Source organism: Phodopus roborovskii, unplaced genomic scaffold (genome assembly GCF_943737965.1).
Source record: "Phodopus roborovskii unplaced genomic scaffold, PHOROB, whole genome shotgun sequence".
NCBI classification, from domain to species: Eukaryota; Metazoa; Chordata; class Mammalia; order Rodentia; family Cricetidae; genus Phodopus; species Phodopus roborovskii.
In genome coordinates, this window is record NW_026126480.1 from 19,575,846 (window position 1) to 19,595,448 (window position 19,603).

Consider the following 19,603-nt stretch of genomic DNA (forward strand, 5'->3'; position numbering starts at 1 on the left):
TGGCTCCGTATTCTGAAATGCTGTGCCTGATGCTGCATTTTGTTCCCCTTGGTGTGGTATACTTGTAGATTTGGATTTTAAGTTTTAAAACACTCTTATAACGTGATAATTTAAAGTTCTGTAACTGGGGAGGAAAGGCAGAAGCATTGAAAAAGTCCAAATTGAACCACTAAATTTGGAGCGAAACTCTGTCATAGAGCCTGTGAGGATGTGAGAGAACAGTGAGCCCCTGTTCGGGAGTGGAAGCCTGTCGTCCTGCCTGCCGTCCAAGGAAAGCAATAGGGTTCTTATGCTTTGGGGTAAAATCAGCAAAGATTAGTATCTTGTTTTGAAATTTGGACTGGGGAGAAAAAAAGCCAATAGTGTGAAGAATGCTCGCAGAGGGTGTGTGTATTGCTATTCCTTATGCAGTGAAAATATGAACCATTGATCACACACTTGCTAGACTATGTTCTGGTTCATGCGGCTTTGCTGGATCCCAGTGTTAACTCTATGAGCAGATAAGGGACAATAGATCAAAACAGTTTTAAAAGTTACATTTTATGTGTTTATTGTCTATATGGGGATGAGAGAGTGTGTGCTTGTAGAGGTTAGAGGTCTCCGTGTAGAAGTCAATTTCTCCTCTGGGGATTGAACTCAGGTCTTCAAGCTTGGTGGCAAGCACCTTTATCCACTGAGCCAGTTTGCTGGCCTGTAAGTGAATTTTGAACTCAAGCCATTTAACTTCTTCCAGCAGTGTTCTGTTAACTGTACTCCTAAAGACTAAGTCCTCTTTTTCAGAATTATTACTATTACTATTATATTCTACATAGGGGAAGTAATGTTTGAAGGCAGGGGTGGAGTTACTTTGAAAACTTTCTGTTTCAGACTGTCTCCGCTTCCCCCCAAGTTGTCTCAAGATCGCGTCCCTTCTTCAGTGTTTGTGTTCTTTGGTTGCGTTCTCCAAGTCTTTTTTCTGCGTTTGTCTGGGAGCATCACTCTGAGTAGTCTAGGGTGCTGAAATAATTCAGTATGTTGAAACCTGCTTTCCAAAAAGTGGTTTTCATGTTTGCCTTCTGCATTTACTCTCTGATAGTCATCCCTGGTGTTTGCACACTGATCGAATTTACTTCCAGTTTTCCTGGGACTTCAGGTGGCTAACCAGTCTGTTATTCTTTACCAAGCATTTTGCCTGAGTGTTAATTTTGTTAAATTCCTTCTTTAGTGAAAAGATTTGGAATCCCAGTTTTGTGGGCTTTCTTCTTCCTCTCTCCATTCCCCCTCCCCGCTTCCTCTTTTTGAAATAAGATTTTGTACTTGGATTACTTGATGGTGAATAATTGAAGACATTGGTCAGTTATTTAAAAACAAACAACTTATTTCTGATTAGCTACATAAAGTAGTAGCTCTGCCTCAGCTTGTCTTTGAGACTGTCTCATCCTTCCATGAGATTTATGGCTGATTAGGCTGGTGTATTAAAGGTTCATCTGGGCTATGTGATTAAAGCCGGTAACCCATTGGCCACATGCCAGGTTCACATTGGGGATGCCCAGGCTTTCCAGCAGAATCCCCCTTATGCGGTTCTCATTTGTGCTTTGGAAGCATATAGAGAGAGGAACACACACCATATCAGCTCAGTGTTTTCCCCGGGGCCTCCCAGCTGTCTGCTCTTCTAGTCTCACATTTCTGCAGTTTTCCTTTTCTATACTTTCTAACCGTGTTTGGTGCTCATATAATAGTTAGATTTCTTGCTTAAAAACCTCTTCTTCTTCTCTTTGGTATTGTTTCTGGAAAAAAAAGATTCATATGCCTTAGTGTTTGCCTGCTTGTATGTCTATGTACCACACTCATGCATTGCCAAAGGAGGCCAAAAGAGGTTATCAGATCCCCCCAAACCTGGAGTTACAGATGGGGATGGAACTGGGGTCTTCTGAAGGAACAGCAAGTGCTCTTAACTGCTGAGTCATCTTTCCAGCCCCATAAAGTCTGTGCTTTGTTTTTTTCTATTAATTGACCGTACATTTCAACTCTCAAAATTCCTCAGCTGTCATTGAGTGTGAATGGTATTGTTCATAAGCATTAGCCCAGGCCTTTTCATGTTCTTTCTCACTGTTAGGTAGGTTTGTGGAAAGCTTTTATTTTATAAGCATGGGTGCTTTGCATGTATGTATGTATGTATGTATGTATGTATGTATGTATGTATATGTCTGTGCACTTGTGTGTGTCTCTGGTGCCTGCAGAGGCCAAGAAGAGGGCCAGACCTTCTGGAACTGGAGTAACAGGTGAGTGTGAACCACCACGTGGGTGCTGGGGATCAAACCCAGGTCCTATGGGAGAGCAGCCAGTTCTCTTAACCACTAAGCCATTTGTCCAGCCTGAAAGTTAAGTAGCTTAACATGATCAAATTACCTTCCAGAGAGATTTCATCTTATTTATGAGTGGTAGAGGGTTACCACATTTCTGCCTTTTTGGAGGGAAAGAGGTGGTTTGAAACAGGTTTGTGTAGCTCTGTCTAACCTTAGACTTGCTCAGTTGCCAAGGATGACCTTGAACCCCTGACTGTCCTGTCTGCACCTCAGTAGGGTTGGGAACACTGCCTTGCTGAAGGCTGTGGGCTTTTGAGTGGATAAGGGGGTTCATGCTGAGAGCCACCAATGACCTTATGCTCCTGAACACCATGCCTAGCACAGTAAATACAACAGCAATGTGGTTTAAAGGAATAACATGTTTAAAAATAACAGTGTTGTTGGCACAAGTGCAAGTCCTGTGCAATTTACCTATTTAACCTTATAGTTTTGGTGGTTTTTAGTATGGCTAGTTTTGTATACTGATCACCACAACCAATTTTAGAATCCTTTTTTTTTATTCCCTTCCAAAAAAAAATCTCATCCTATTAGCATTCATACTCTCCTCCCCCACAGCTCTGGGCAAGCACTAGTGAACACATTTACCTATTGTTGACATTCATTACTAATGGACTCATCCCATGTCCAGCTTTTGTGTCTGGTGTCTGTCAGCTTGCCCGTTTCCAGGTTTACTCCATTCTTATGGCAGAATCTTCTTCCTCTCCTCCTCCTCTTATTATTATTTGAGACAGGGTTTCTCTGTGTTGCCCTGGCTGTTCTTATATATTTTTTAGTTTTAGTTTTATTTGTGTGTGTGTGCGCGTGCGCGCACGTGTGCATGCACTTGAGCATGTGCTGTATGTGTGTATCCATGTGTGTGCATGCAGTGCCCTCAGAGTCCAGCAGAGAGCATCAGGATAATGTATGGGAACTGAATTTGGGTTTCTCTGCAAGATGCAGGAGCAGCAGTTGTCCTTAACCAAAGAGCCACCCCTTCAGTACCCCGTCCCCACATCTTCTCTCACAGGTGTACATGTTTTGTCCACACCTTCAATTGGGGAACATTTGGCCTTTGCTCTTCAGTGTGACAGCTTTGGCCTTTTCTTGGTTCCTCTAAATACCAAGGCTCTTCCTGCTTCCTCTGCTGTCAGCCCTTCACTAGTAGAACACAGCCAGTTGTTGTTCATCCTCTGGTCACTTCCTCAGGTGTTGTCCCCGAGTCTCCCCCCTCCCCCGAATGCTGGGTTTCTGACAGCATTCTGTGCTTCTCCAGTATTGTAGTAGTGTTGGCCATCTGTTTCAGCCTCTGGGGTGTGAGTTCTGTGCCAGCAAGGTCAGTTTACTGCTGTCCACTTTCAGTGCAGTGACTGGTACCTGGTAAATGCTTATAACTTTTGTTTAAGTCTCTGTAGCCCAGGCAGGCCTTGAACTCATGGCAGTCCTCCTGCCCGGTTCTTCCTAGTGCTGGTATCACAGGCACGAGCCACCATGCTTAGCTCCTTCACAACCGTTTAAGCAAATGAACCTAAGGAAATGCAGATGTGAGTAAAATATGGCCTTATATTGGAAAGGATTCATGAGTGTGAGTGAGTGTGTGTGTGTGTGTGTGTGTGTGTGTGTGTGTGAAGTAGACCAGAAGTTATCAACCTTCCCAATGCTGTGGCCCTTTGATACAGTTCCCCGTGTTGTGGTGACTCCAACTATAAAATTATTTGCATTGCTACATCATTACTATATTTTTGCTACTGTTATGAATTGTAATGTAAACATTTGTCTTCTCTGATGGTCTTAGGCGACCTCTGTGAAAAGGGATCACGACCCACAATTGAGAACCACTGACTTAGAGTAATGTAGAGCTTGAACTCAGGAAGGAATTTGAAGGTAGAATTGCATGTGACTATATTCCTCTTTTTTCCTTCTGCATTTTCCTAGCTCCACACCTTTGCTCTGGTTTTATGGTTCATAAAGTGATGATTTTTTCCTTTAAGGTATAATTCACATAATATAAAGCTCCTTTTCTTTGACATGCTGGACATCAGCCCAGGGTCTTGTGCAAGGCAGCCAAGTACTCTGTTACTGAGTCACAGCCAGAGCCCAGACTGGTCCTCTTTTACTTTTGTGTGTGTGTGTACCTGCAAGTGCTTTCGTGTGTGTGCAGGTGTGCAAGCACTACATTCATTGGCTGTTGGTTCTTGCCTTCCACTTTTCTTGAGTTGGGATCTCTTTGTTCTTAATCCACTGCTTATGCTAGACCAACTAGCATGTGAGTGTCTCTTCCTCCTATCCCTCTGTATATAAGAGTGCTGGGATTATGGACACATAATACTGCACACAGCTTTACGTGAAGTCTGGGCACTTGAATTCTGGTCCTCATGCTTCTGTGGCAAACACTGAACTGTCTCCCACACTGCATTGTCATCTCTCTAGCGTCTACTCCCTCCCTCCCTTTTAATGTCTTTTAGACAGGATTTTGCTGCTATTCTGGATCTTACTATGTAGACCATGCTGTCCTTGAACTCACAGAAATCTGTCTGCTTCTCTTTCTTGAGTGTCCTGACAAAAGGCATGGGCTATGATACCTGTTTTGTTTCATTGTTCTTTGGCTTCCGTCTATTTGCTAGTGTAGTCCATGTTGGCCTCTAACTTGCAGCAGTCTGCTTGTGTTAGTCTGAGTGCTAGGATTTCAGGTGTCCACCACCACGCTTAGCTCACACTTACCATTTAAAGTGTACAGTTTAGTAGTTGTGAGGACATTCTGTAGTCTGTCCCTCGGAGAAATCCTGTACTCTTTCAGATCACTGTGAGTTCTCCTTTTTCCTAGTCCCTGGGAAACCAGTAACTTCAACTTACTTTCTGTTTCATGGGTTTGCCTGTTCTGAGTATTTTGTTAATGGAACTGTATGATATGTGGTCTTTTGTGTCTGGTGTCTTTCATGTAACATGTTTTTAACATTTATCCATGTTTTTGCGGCTGAATAATATCCTGTTGTGTTGATGTACCACATTTCATTTACACATTCATTGGCAGATACTCTCTTTTTTCTTCTTTATTTTTGTTTTGTTTTTTTTTTTTTAATTCCTCATTTTTAGAACTATATCCAGCCCAGTACATGTGAAAACTAATACTTTTAAGCCTTCAACACTATATATCGAAAGCCATAAATTAATATAAGACATAATCTCTTGTACTTTGTCAGCTCCCTGGAAGTCCTTTATCAGCCCTTTGACACCCCACTCTACACCTGGGTGCAGAGAGTCCTGGAGTGTGACTGCTCTGTCCACACCTGCAGTGTCTCTACCACTTGTGGAGTCCAGAGCTATCTGCACTGCCTTTCTTGTAGCATTTGATGTCTTAGTCTGTCTTTTCCTCTGCCCCAGATTCCTAGAGTCCAGGAAATATGAGGTAGTGACTGTTATCGACTTGAAGTGGGACTTTCCACAAGAGATAAACATTTGCATTGCCTCAGTTGAAGGTACGACCTGCAGTGGTTAGTTGGCCAGGTGTTCTGACTTAGGCCTCCAAGCCTAGGACTTCAGGGCACTCAGGAAGGAGGATTCTAAGCTTGAGGTCAGCCTAGGCTACACAGTGGGATCTTTGTCACAAATGAACAAGTACATGGAAGATTTGTAAAGCATGAATGGACATCTCCAATCTGCCGTTTGTCTCCCGCCTCGCCTGTCTCCTTCTGAGCTTTCCTCATCTTCCTTTACTCAAGGAAGCCACTACCTACATTTTATGCATACTTGCCTCATGTTAGAAAAGGCTTTATCATAGGTGCTGTGCATATGTGAGTAATTTTTAGGTGAAAGTACTTAAAAATTAATTTATTTATTGACAGTGTCACACAAATATGAATCATTCTGGTCCCTCTCACCCCTCTACTCTCACTCATCTCCCTCTCCAGCCCTATGCCATCTCTGAAGTCATGATTCCACTTTGGTTTTTTTTTTTTTTTTTTTTTTTTTGTGGGTTTATTTTATGGTCCACTGGTCTAACTAGGGCTACATTTTATGGGCACAAGTGTGTGTGGAGCTTTTGCTGGTAACACCACTGGCTATATAAAAATGAGGACTAAGCAGCCTTCATAGTCAGTAGCTCCCCTGGATGGGTCAGGACACCATGAACCCCTCCCAAGCAACGTTTCTTGGAGATTTACAAAAATGGTTGTGCTCCTATAGCTGGCTTTTCCCACTGACACACCTGGAACTGTTACTTAGTGATCCTTTTGCAGAATTGTGCATAGACAGAACTCAGGGTCCCTACTTCTTACCATGTATATGGCCAGAGCATCATGTAGTCAAATACTTGGTAGATTTATTACTCTTTTATTTTAAAGACAGGCTATCACTATTTAGCCCTGTAACTCACTCTGTAGACCAGGCTGGCCTCAGACTTTCAGAGATCCACCCACCTCTACCTCCTGAATGCTGGCATTAAAGCTGTATATTACCATGCTTGGCTGTATTTAGCAAGATCACTTATATTTATTCTTATTTTTAGAACCTCAAAAGTCTTATTTTGGCATACATGTAGGAAATTCCTGGAACCCAAAATTGTATTTCCTTGCTTTGTTTAGCATATACCTTATGTAAAAGCTTTTGAATTCTGTTGTTTAATTGCTACTTGATTGAGAGGTGATGGATTTTTTTTTTTTTTTAAGACAGGGTTTCTCTGTGTAGCTTTGGAACCTCTCCTGGAACTCAGTCTGTAGACCAGCTAGCTTTGAACTCACAGAAGTCTGCCTGCCTCTGCCTCCAGAGTGCTGGATTAAAGGAGTGTGCCACCACCACCTGGTTTGGATTTTGTACTTTTAACAAATCGTGGTAAATGCATAGGCTTCTGTGGTAGTTTGAAAGAATTTGGCCCCTGTAAGGAGGTGTGGCCTTGTTGGAGGATGTATTGTTTTGTTGGAGGAGGCTGGATGACACATTCCTTTAATCCAGATCTTGAGGCTGAAGGGCACACCTTTGATGTGGACCACACCTTGAATGTGGACCACTTCTGTTGGAAGTGAGTCACGGTGGAGACGGGCTTTGAGGTTTTTTTCTCAAGCTTCACTCACTGTGAGAGTCAGTTCACTTCCTGTTGTCTCTGACTCTCAGCTCCAGCACCATGACCGTCTGCATGCTGCCATGCTCCTTGCCATGATGATAATAGATTGAACCTCTGAAACTGTAAGGAAACCATCCCAATTAAATATTTGTGTGTTTGCTTATTTATTTATTTTTTATAAGAGTTGCCGTGGTCCTGGTGTCTCCTCACAGCAATAGTAAAGCCTAAGACAGCTTCTTTTTCGTGCTGTTGTTTTAACAGTGCTGCAGTGGGTCTGGGGATACAGTATCTCTTAAAGGTCCTGCTTTCAGTTCTTTTTTGGATATTTACCTAGTAATGAGATTGTTGTGTCATGTGATGGCTTCATTTTAACTTTTGAGGAATGTCTGCATCGTTTTTCTCAGCTGCACCATTTTTCAGTCTTAGCAGCACTGTACAAAGAGCTCAGTTTTCCCAGCAATTGGGAGGCAGAGGCTAGTGGATCTCTGAGTTCAAAGCCAGCCCCATCTACAGTGTGAGTTTCGGGACAGCCAGGGGTACATAGAGAAACCCTGACTTGGAAAAACAAACAAGCAAAAAACAAACAAACAAACAAACAAAGGGCTAAGTTTCCACACATCTTCAAGTCACAATTCTTTGGTGGTGGCCATCTGACCGGTTCAAGCTGATAGCTCATTGTATTTGATTTGCATTTCCCAGTGATGGTGATTTTAAATATCTTTTCATAGGTTTATTGGCTATTTGTAGACATTCTCTGGACACACACACATACACACACACACACAGAGGCTTTTCTAGTCAAGCCCTTTGCTCACTTACATTTTTTTCTTTTGGTCATTGTTAAGTTGGGTAATGTTGAGTTGTAGGAGTCTGTTAAGTTTTCTGATAATTGACCCCCTTTAAATACATGGTTACTAAAAACAAGATACCACTACTGTTAGAATGTCTTGACGTGGTAGTTCTGTTTTCTTTGAGATTTACTTTTTTTCTTTTTTTGAGACTGAGTCTCATGTAGTTCAGGCTGCCCTTGAACCCACTCTGTAGCTACAGTGGTCTTGAGATGCTGATCCTCCTGCTGTCACCACACAAGTACTGGGATGACAGTTATGGACTATCTTGTCCAGTTAGGTGGTGTTGAGGATCTAACTCAGGGATTGTCCACTGAGCTGTAGCTCAAACATTTTGAGTTAATTTTTGTATATAGTGTTAGGTAAAGAAAGAGCATTACATTTTGTGTTGAAATCCAGTCTTCGAAACACTACTTACTGAAGAAATTATCCTTTCCTTGTGTATTTTTGGCCCTTTATTGAAGATCATGTAATTATATACTTAAGGACTCAATTCTGTCCTGTCTGTCTCCATGTCAGAGTATAATACTTTAATTAATTTAGCTTTGTAATGTATTTTGAGGTTAAGAAATGTGAGGCCTCCAGCTTTGGCTTCTCTTTCTTTTGTAAGTTGTTTTGACTATTTGGAGCCCTTGAGAGTCCATATGAATGTTTGCATTTTTCCTGGGTCTAGTTCTGAAAGAAAACATATTGGCATTTTGGTAGGAATTTCATAGAATCTGTGGATTACTGTAGGTATAACATCTTAAGTTGTCTGATCCATGAACATAGATGAGATGCTGTCCTGTTTGTTTATATCTTTTACATTTTTTTTTCAGCATTGCTTTACACGACAGTTTTCATTGCAAATCTTTCACCTTCTTGAAAGTTAATTTCTAAAAACCTTACTGTTTACTGTATATTAGATTTGATCATCTACACGTAGGTACTTTGTCTTATTTATTTTCCTTGCCTCAATCCTTTGGCAGTACTTCTAGTGTTATATCAAGGAGTAACAAGGATTGTTGGTGTCTTTGTCTTGTTCCTCCTCTTTGAGGAAAGGCTTTCAGTTTCTAACCTTTGAATATGATGTATGATTATTTTTCCTGACAAGGTTTCACTATGCAGTTCATGTTGGCCTCAAATTCATCGTTTCCTCCTGCTTAAGCCCCCCCCAAGTTCTGGGATTGCAGGTGTGGACCACACGTGGCCAACTTCTGGTTTTTGGTTTGGGTCTTAATTCAGGATGGCCTTGAACTCACCAAGTAGATGAGAATGACTTTGAACTCATGATCCTCCTGCCTCAATTTCTAAGTGCTGTAATCACAGGTGTGCGCCCAATTTGAGTTCTTTTTCTGATTCCATTTATTCTTGCTTTATGTTCTCTGTCTGTGGTTATCATTGTGTCATTATCTAACTGTTGTTGACTCACAAGTCTGCCTCTTGTAGGTTTTATTTCCCCTTCTTTGGTTTTTGATACTCTAAATAGTCCTATAATATCAACTTGATGCCCACAGCTGAACACCTCCCTTCCTTCACAAAACAAGGGAGTTTTGTGCACCTGTTTGGTACTCATGCATTCTCACCAACATCATTCCCTTGTTGCTGCTGCTGTCTTCTGATCTCCCTACCTTCTAGTTACTGAAAACCCTCTTACATAATGTCAGTGTGTTTAATGTGCTGTCCACAAACACTGAGACAGGTCCTACCTTTAAAACCTTTGTTTCCTCTTGTGCTTAGATGTAGCACAATTTGCCCTCTGACATTTGATCTGCCATCTTCCTGCTGGTCAACCCAAGTTGGCTACTCTCTGCCTTTGGGATGCCTTTTCTTGTCTTTGTCAATGCTCCTGATTTAAAACAAACAAACATTTATTTAGTGTGTACACATGCACATGCCATAATGTGTGTGTGTGGGTGGGGGTGAGAGAGAGAGAGAGAGAGAAAGAGAGAGAGAGAAGACAGACAGACAGACAGACAGACAGACAGTCAGAGGACCACTTAATGGGAGTCAATTTTCTCTTCCCACTGTGTGGAATCCAGGTATCAAACTCAAGTCATTAGACTTAGCAGTAAATGAATGCCTTTACCCACTGAGCCATCTAAAAGATAGCCTTCAGCATACTTTAAGATCTGCTTTGAATGCCATCTTTTCTACTAAATACTAAACTGGCCTGTGTAGTGTATATATATTTTAATTGTAAGTCCTTATGATTTGACCTTTGTTCACTTAGAACAGTGAATTCCCAGAATTGGGGTGCATGATGTGAAACTTCCATAAAGAAGTTAAGTTTAAAAAACAAAAAAAGAAAGGAAAGTAAATGTCATGTTTTAAGGCACTCTTGGGGGAGCCCTGTGATTCACACATACTCATGGAATCACTTCTTCCTCAGAGCAGGAATACACGCTTTTGTGCACATTATTTCCCATATGGCCTGTTTTTCCCTTAATGTTTTTCTGTTTTTTTTGTTTTTCACGATGTGGGTAGAGTTGCATTACACAGGGGACCTCCATCTACTGAGTTTTGCAAGCGGTTTGACATAGTGGAAAGAGTTGGCCTTTAAGCTTTAGTTTTGATGTGTACCAGCCATGTGAACTTGAGTAGAGCATCTCATTGTTTTCCAAACCTGTTTTCTGGTCTATACAGCAGGAATGATACTTAACTTACAAAACCAGTATGAGGTCTAAGGTCTAAGTTAGGGGTAGGGGTGATGTACAAGTTCAAATGCATGTCTAATATTTTTTTGTTTGGTTGATTTTTTTTTTTCCCTTTGTTGAGACAGGGTTTCCCTGTAGCTTTGGAGCCTGTTCTGGAGTGTGCTCTGTAGACCATGCTGGCCTTGAACTCCACAGTAATCCACCCGCCTGGCACCTAAGGGGGCAGGCAGTGTTGAGATGACTGATCCGGTAAATCTGCTTGCCACAAGTCTATACAACTTGAGTTTGGTCCCCAGAATCCACATGGTAGAAGGAAAGGATTGGCTCCTGAAAGATATCCCCTTACTTCACATACAAATAAATGTTCAGTAAATGGTGTAGGGACTAAATAAATAATTAAGTAAAGCAGGGACACTTGCTGCCACATGCAGTGAAATGTGGGGAGTGATAGCAGAACAAGCTGGGACTAATGGCAGAGTATAGAGAGCATCTCTCTGCTTCCCAGAGTCTGGTTTGCCAGCCACAGGCTCTGGCTGGAGATGAAGAGACCATCTCCCTGGCCTGCAGGGACTTCTTCAAATTGTGCACAACACATGACACTTTTCCAAAATAAAAATACATGCTTTGCTCCTGTTATCCTGCTCGCCAGCTCCTCCATGGTGCCTCCCATATTGTCCTAGAATATGGCTTTAAAAACCCTAGCGCTTGCACTTGGGAGGCATTGGGAGACAGAGGCAGGGGGATCTCTTTGAGTCTGAGTCACAGAAAAACCCTGTCTTGAACAACCAACCAACCAACCAAACAAACAAACAAAACAAAAAACGAATGAAGATTACAGGCCAGGCTGTGGTGGTGCATGCCTTTAATCCCAGCACTTGGGAAGCAGAGGCAGGCAGTTCTCTGAGTTCAAGGCCTGCCTGGTCTATAAAGCAAGTTCCAGGACAGGATCCCAAGTTACAGAGAAACCTGTCTTGAAAAGAAGGGGAAGGAGGAGGAGGAAGAAGAAGAGAAAGAAGAAGAGGAGGATCATATGGAGCCTTCAGCTGTCAGTACAGATGAAGTCCCGACTCCTTACCTCGAATGACCAGCCTCTTCCTGATCTGGTTTTCAGCTCTATAGCCTCAGTTTTCCTTGTGTCCTGTGCAGTGGGCATTTGCCAATATTAATCTGACCAGTCTTTGAACTCTTCTGGGAAAAATTTCCCAGGGTGTTTGTTGGTGGGGAACAAGACCTGTCTTACAAGGAGACAGAGAAATAACAGGTCCTCATTTTCCCTGCTCCGTGACTCCAGAACATGAAAATGTGACCTGGCCTCAGTGAGACAGATACACTGCAGTGAGGCCCCCGGACAGGTGCAATGGTTCTGTCTTCATGTTACAATGGCTGTGGGGTCCTCACTAGACTTTTCCTTTCATTGTCTTGGCCTGAAGTTCAAGTTCCTACCCTACCTTGGCACTGGCACAGGTTCAGTGCCTCTTTTTTCTGGCTCTTGTTGAATCTGTGAGGTTACTCATTGTTCACCTAATGAACTTTCTTTTTTTGTTCAAAGGAACATAGTGGATCTGTCCATTGCACTTATGGAAGCCTTAACTGAGACCATCTTGTAGTGTGTAGTGTCCCCTCACATTTGACTGCCTACTTTCCCTCTAAACTGGCTATTGTTCCTGTCACCTCTGGTAGCTTCTGCTCTACAAAGTAGAACATGCTTTGCCCCATTCTTGATGTTTGACTCTTTTTTCCTTTTTTCAGTATTGGGGATCAAACCCAGACCTTAAACATGTTGCATAAGCAATCCACCATGGAGCCACACCTCAGTCCAGATATCACATAGCCCCTCATTCAGGTTGGATTAGCTACTCAGCATTCCCATGAAATCTTCTGCCTGTCTTGGTTATAGTAACTGTCACACTAAATCATAAGATCTTTATGTTTCTTGGAAAGACAGGCTAGTATTGATTGGGTATCTGTCTTTGGAATAGCAATTATATGTTTCTCTTGTTGAGGAATGAGAAACTATTGATTGCATGCTAATATTAGAGCTTTCTACTTGCATATGTTTTCTCTGATAAACTAAGTGTGTAAGAACATAGATCATTTTCTTCATCTCTGCCTTCTATTGCATAGCACAGCAGTTGGCTCTTAGAGATTCAAGAATGATTGGCATAGCTGTCTCAGAATTTCAGTTAAACAGGCTTTCTGTAACAGAGTTTCTTCTTTTCCCCATATAAATAAAAATGGAGTGAAATAGGGTATCAGAATGTGGCCTATAGTGATTGGCATTCTTAGTTCTGACATTCTTAGGTCTGATCATTTCTTAGCTGAGCCACTGACAGTGTTAGTATCAGGAGCAGATATGTGGGATATGGTTGTTGGTTAGTAGAAAGCTTGCTGAGGCCTCTCCTATTTTATTGCTTGCATTCGTGTGTGTGTGTGTGTGTGTGTGTGTGTGTGTGTGTGAGAGAGAGAGAGAGAGAGAGAGAGAGAGAGAGAGAGAGAGAGTGAGACCGACCTTACTTTGCACTGGCTCACAAGTTTTCTTCTTTCTTTTTTAGGTCCAAGATAACTTTGACAAGATTGAATTCAATAGAATGTGTTGGACCCTCTGTGTCAAGAAAAACCTCACGAAGAGTCCGCTACTAATTACAGAGGATGATGCATTCAAAGTGTGGGTCATTTTCAACTTTTTGTCTGAGGACAAGTATCCATTAATTATTGTGCCAGAAGAGGTAAGGGGAGTTCACTGAGTACCTGGCCTGCAAACATTTGTGTTGATTCAGTACTGTTATTAGAAGCAGTAATTTTTTTTTTTTTTTTTTTTTTTTTTTGGATCAGAAGCAAAAACAGGTTGAATCCAAAAAAGCTTAAGGGTTTGGGGATCGGTAACACCCTTGGAGATTTTCAGGGATAGTGAGACTCTTCCTCTTGGAACTGCTGTGATTGTAGATGAGTCCATCCTCATGATACCCAAGGAACATTTGTTCAATACAAGGGACAACATAATTTTCAGTCCTTGTGGAAGAACTGGCTAATGCTCTGTGGGAAACACATAGCAACCAGAATGTTCTCCCACTATGTTAATAGGTACTACTACTATTCCTGTTTCAAAGTCTAGGATGATGGCTGTTTCCTAGCCCTCTCAAAGCAAATGCTTCTGCTGGTTTTGTTCTGTATTATCTCCTCCCCCCCCCCACTTCCAAAGTGTGGGCAGCGGGGAACAGGAGAGGTTTGACCAGACAAGGATCTTTCTAAATCAAGATGACAATTTCCTGTATGAGGTAGCTATATTCATGATGCCATGATTATGTTGTTGAGTCCTGTGGCTGAACTTTTGGGTCTCAGAGTTCTCTGAAGAGCACAGCTAACTGGTCTATACTGGATAAGGGTATAGCCAGCAGGTTAAATTTGTGTCATCTTGTTCCCTGTCCATTCATGTCAATAGTGCCTGGTTGTGGAGAAGCACAGGCAAGTTTCAGTCCTGGGCAACTAGAGGTAGCCTGATGCTTTTGTTTAAAGCATGGGCTTGAAATAGACTGACTTTACCACTTATTCACAGAGTAACAAATTAGCCTCCCAATTTGGGTCACCCCAACTTTAAAATGGAGACAGTTGTTTTGTACAGTGAACCCTGTGAGGCTGAACAAGTTGACGTATGTGAAGCATTTGACATAGTGCTGTGACACATACTCACTAAAGAGATGTATTCATGCATTTTGGTAGAGAAGATTGGACAACAAGTCGATGAACAATGGGTACATGATGAGGATTGTAGCATGTTTGGTGTTGTAGGTAGACTATCCTTGTGGAAAATACACAGCTAAAGCTTGTGAGAGGCTGGGGTTGGAGAGAGACATGGAGAAACCACAGGGATGGGTTAGGGCAGAGAGGAAGCCACCATAGTAGGAGTTTCAAGAGCCAAGGAGAACCTTGGGGCTGTTTCTATAACAGCAGGAGGAAGTCGATTTGGTAAAGGAAGCAGAGCTAGGCAGGCTGTGAGATAAGAGGAGACACATCAGAATTTTAAATTGCAGAAAAATCAGATAGTGGTAAGAAGGGGCCACTGTATTCAACAGGAGGTAGTGTTGGTAACAAGGGAAAGGCAGTTTCCTGTGGTAGTGGGAACAGCATGTTAGTGTTAATCATGGTAATGCTGTAGGTATCAAGTATGTATGACTGTTAAAGGGGAAATAAAAAGCAACATCTTAGAATACTGCCCAGTACAATCCAGAGATAAGTGGGATATGGCGCCCTAAAAGGCACTTATCAGACATGGCTGCTGCCCAAAGCTGTGCACACACTACTTTTTTTTGAGACAAGGTCTTCCTACAGAGCCCTGGCTATCATGGAACTCACTATGTAGACCAGGCTGATCTCAAATTAGAGATCCACTTGCCTCTGCCTCCTCAGTGCAGGCACTAAAGTCATATGCCACCATGCCCAGCTTTCCAATATGGTCTTTGAAGATATTTTTGCAGCCACACTCAAAATTCCAGGTTTATTCATGTGTTGGAATTAGAGGTGGGTGGGTCTCTTATCCTCTATCTTTTGGATTTTTCTGTCACTAAAATATTCGTGGTGGACCTGAAGGCTTTGCTGTGTAGCCTTATCTGTCCTGGAACTCGCTCTGTAGACCAGGCTGGCCTTGAACTCACAGAGATCCACCTGCCTCTGCCTCCGGAATGCTGGGATTAGAAGTGGGCACCACCACCTGGCCTCTGTTTTTTTTTTTTTTTTTTTTTTTTTTTGGAGATAGTTTCATGATGAAGCCCAGGTTGGCCTTGAACTTGTGGCTCTACTCCCAAGTGTTGAGTTACAGATACTCTCTATCATATCCATCGAAGTCCAAGTTTTTTTCTTCTTTTTTCCCCCTCTACTTGAGCTAATAGTGTATCACAGTGTCGGTTGTGTGAACAATGCATTTGTATTACTCATTTGAGCCAGTCCCTATCACCCATACCGAATGATAAAGATGTTTCTATTGACAGACGCATTTGTCAATAAAAGGTGATTCCCTTTGAGTTGGTTCCTTATTTTCTTCTGGTGATACTTATTCCTGGAAATGTGTGCCTGTAAAGTGTAGTTTTTACTAGTGTCATTTCCCACAGAACCAAGAACAAAACAGGATGTGTCTGTCATGCACTCACTTGGAAGAATTGCTTTGCTGCAGTGAAAAACTCAAACTTGAAACCGTCTTAAAGAGATTTCAAGCGAAGTAAAACCTAGCTGCCCCTTAACGAGAGAGAACTTTTGACAGAATAAAAATTCAAACCAAAGGCCTGGAGAAATCCCATTCAGCTCGAAATTTCTTCTTTGTTATTTTTGGTGAAATCTGCTTGGAAGGAGGAAGCAAGCTGCTTCCTGAACTGAATGAGCCTTAGAATTGGTGCAGGCCACTGTAAACCAGCCCCAGCACGTGACTCATTACTTAGTGTACTTGAATAGTGGGGCATGAGAATGTGTCTCTTTGGCCAGCATAATAAAAATGTCCTTCTATTTGGTTATGGTAAGCATATGATTGTGTCGAAGTCAACAGGAAGAGACACAGTTGCTGGGAGGAATGGCTTGTTGCTGTTGGGACTGAAAGTCAGTCTCCTAGGGCTTGGGGGGGACCTCTAGGAAGGTTCCACATTAACGTGGGAGGCTGCTTTGAGAATTGAGTTGTTAGTAACATTCATTTTCTGAGTTGGAAACCAAAGGTCACCTGGGGAAGACAGGAGCCCAGAGCTGAAAGGTGCAGGTGGCTGCATCCAGAGTGGTAGACGAGGCAGAGATCAGGCTGATGGTCATGCACTATAATATGTTGTCATCCTATACACACACATGGCCACACATGTGTGCTTCCCTCACTATTGTCTGGCTGTTCTGTTTATGGGCTATGGCACAACCAGCAGCCTAGAGCCTTCTTGGCACCCTGAGGAATTAGAGCTTCTGTGTATGTTAATACACTACCTATTTTACCTCGAACCATTATTTATATAGAACTATCCTTTATTACATGGCTGCAGGGTAGTCCAGGCTGGTCTCCAACTCCTGATCCTTCTGCTGCCAACTCGACTCTTATTGCTTTCTTTCTTTCTTTTCAACTTTGTTGTAGTTTTGTCTTTAGTCTCTTCTTGACTTTAGTCATTTTTCCTGTTATCTTTTGTTTTTTTCCCCTCTCTTTCATCATCTGTTCCTCCCTGTCCCTCCAAAGGTATGAGTGTCCAAGCAGTCAGTGGCACATCTTAGCAAGAGAAGGGAGAGGCCTCAGTGTGCTTCTCTTCAGCACATAACATTTGTTGACATCTCTCATGCTTTTCAAGACCTCCGGTAATCTTATCCCATGGGAGCGTCTGCCATTAAGCTCAGTCTTTAGAACTGGTGACAGTTTCTGAACTTGTGGTACTTAGGGATTGTAAATTTGTTTGCCTTCTTTTCCTGTTACACTTCATTATTTTGTAAACAACATTATGATCACATTAGTGGGGGTGCAAAGAATGAAACAGACGTGAATCCCAAGTCTTACTTGTAACTAAAGATTTTCTGTTTTTTGGCAAATGTTTGCCAGAGAATCTGTATGGTGTTTATGCAGGTAAAGCCACAGGTCTGCCTAACTTTGTGTTCTCTGCTTTCTCAAATGTAGTTTTAAGTGACTGTATAAAATGTCACCCAGTGTGGAGGAGAAGCAACCTGATTGTGTGCCTGCTGGGTAGCTTTGTGCACACTGTTCTGTGTGTCTTCTTTTATCTCTCTCTATAATGGGTGTTGTAATTGCATTTCACATGTGAGGAAATTGGAGCAGAGTTTAATTCATTTTAGATGTTAGTTGAGCCCTGCTGTGCTTGCTGCTGAGCCCTGGGATTCAGAGATGGATGGGGCACAGCCCCTTCCACGAGGAAAAGCAAGTGAGGACTAGAGATGGAGCACAGCACACTAAGTGCAGCAGGGACACGAGAGGATGCAGGGGATGCAGGGCCTGTGTTAGCACTGGTTAGAGCAAGTGTTAGGCCAAGTGTGAGGCCGAGGCACTAAGCAGATGATGGAGGAGGAGGAACATATTTGAGAAGCATCTGGAAAAAAGTCCTCTCCCTTTTCCCTCTCCTCCCCTCCTTTCCCCCCTCCCTTGTGTTTTGTATTTTGGAGACAGTCTCACTGTGCAGCTGTGCCTGGCCTGAAACAGAGCTCTGTCTGCCTCAGTCTCCCACGTTCTGGAATTAAAGGTGTGTGTGACCACACCCAGTGAAATATTTTCTTTCCTTCTTGAACTTATAGGAAAATAAGAGTCTCATATCCTGACCCAACACACACAGATAAGCACACAAAAACCTTGTTATACAACCGTATCTGGCTCTGTTGTGGTTGGATTAAAATATTTTTCATTCCATTGTAAATGGTTGAATTCGTGGTGAAAAAGCATTGGTCTCGTGGACAATGTCCACAGCATTTTGTTGCTGGTTTGATGTAAGTGGCGAGGACCTAGATACTGGTGTGGGTTTGGGGGATATTGCAACAACTGAAATCACTAATGAGGAGGAGAGGACCAGAGAGGACAAGAGGTGGGATGAATATGAGCCAAGTACATGATGTGCATGTGTGGAATTGTCATAATTAAACCCATCAGTCTGTACAATGAATGTGCTCTAGGAATAAAGGAGCCATTGGGAGGTAGGGAAGAGTGGTAGTTTGAGAATACTGTAACATCTCTTGTCATCACTGCCTTGTTTTTCCCTTTTTCTCCTTCCCCAGTCATAGCTACTGTCCCAGATAATGTCTGATGTTTCAAGATTTATTAAGCCCTCTGGCTTACTATAGGAATCCAGCCATATTTATAACATCATCAGTGTTCTAATGGATGGAGATCTGTAATTAATTTACATAGGAAATCTGTAAATTAGGGAACAACTTTGTGCATTTGAGATGTTTTTAATATAACACATCATGTTCAGTGAGATTCATATGCAGAGCTGGGTGCTGGTTTCAAACGCCTCAGTATTTCAGTACTGCATAGTGAGTTTGAAGCCAGTCTGGACCACATGAGACCCTGTTTCAAAGTAAAACAACAACAAAAAAAGGAAGAAAAGCTTAATGTTCTTGGTATATTGAAATATTTATACAAATAGAGTAACAAGGAGGCAGTAATTAGCTTGTGTATGGTGTATTTATAGGTCTCCCTAGCTCCATTTGCATACAGGCATAACGGGCAAGCGGTGGGTATCAAATTTTGATTTACTTCCTAGGTCAGTGGAGAACAGTTATCTGTGTTTTATGTGTACAACTTTCCCTAGCAATGGGGGTTTCATTAAAGAAATAATCTTTTGGAAGTATAAAGAATATTTCCTGCTGGCGATGGTGGCACACACCTTTAATCCCAGCACTTAGGAGGCAGAGGCAGGTGGATCTCTTAAGTTTGAGGCCAGCCTGATCTCCAGGACAACCAGAGCTGTAATACAGAAAAACCCAGTTTCTGCCCCCTCCAAAAGAATATTTCCTGAGTTGACCACAATAGTGTGAATAACACAAATGAATACCTGTGTTGAAAATACAAAATAATTAGCCAGGTGATAGTGGTGTACACCTTCAGTTCCAGCACTCAGGATGCAGAAGCAGGGGGATCTCTGAGTTTGAGGCCAGCCTGGTCTACAGAGTGAGTTCTAGGACAGCCAAAGCTACAAAGAAACCCTGTCTCAAAAAACAAAAAACAAAAACCAATCAACCAACCAACCAAACAAACAAAAAGACAATCCCCAAAACAAACAAATGAAAACT

At 42.2% G+C, this 19,603-nt stretch overlaps 1 protein-coding gene across 1 annotated transcript in view; it reads left to right on the forward strand.

Annotated features, from left to right (window-relative positions):
• Positions 1 to 19,603, forward strand: part of Swap70 (switching B cell complex subunit SWAP70) — a 59,033-nt gene that overhangs the window by 20,309 nt on the left and 19,121 nt on the right. The window contains exon 3 of the mRNA XM_051192669.1: positions 13,414 to 13,587. Coding sequence (XP_051048626.1) covers positions 13,414 to 13,587 — 174 coding nt within the window. The remainder of the gene's footprint in view (positions 1 to 13,413; positions 13,588 to 19,603) is intronic.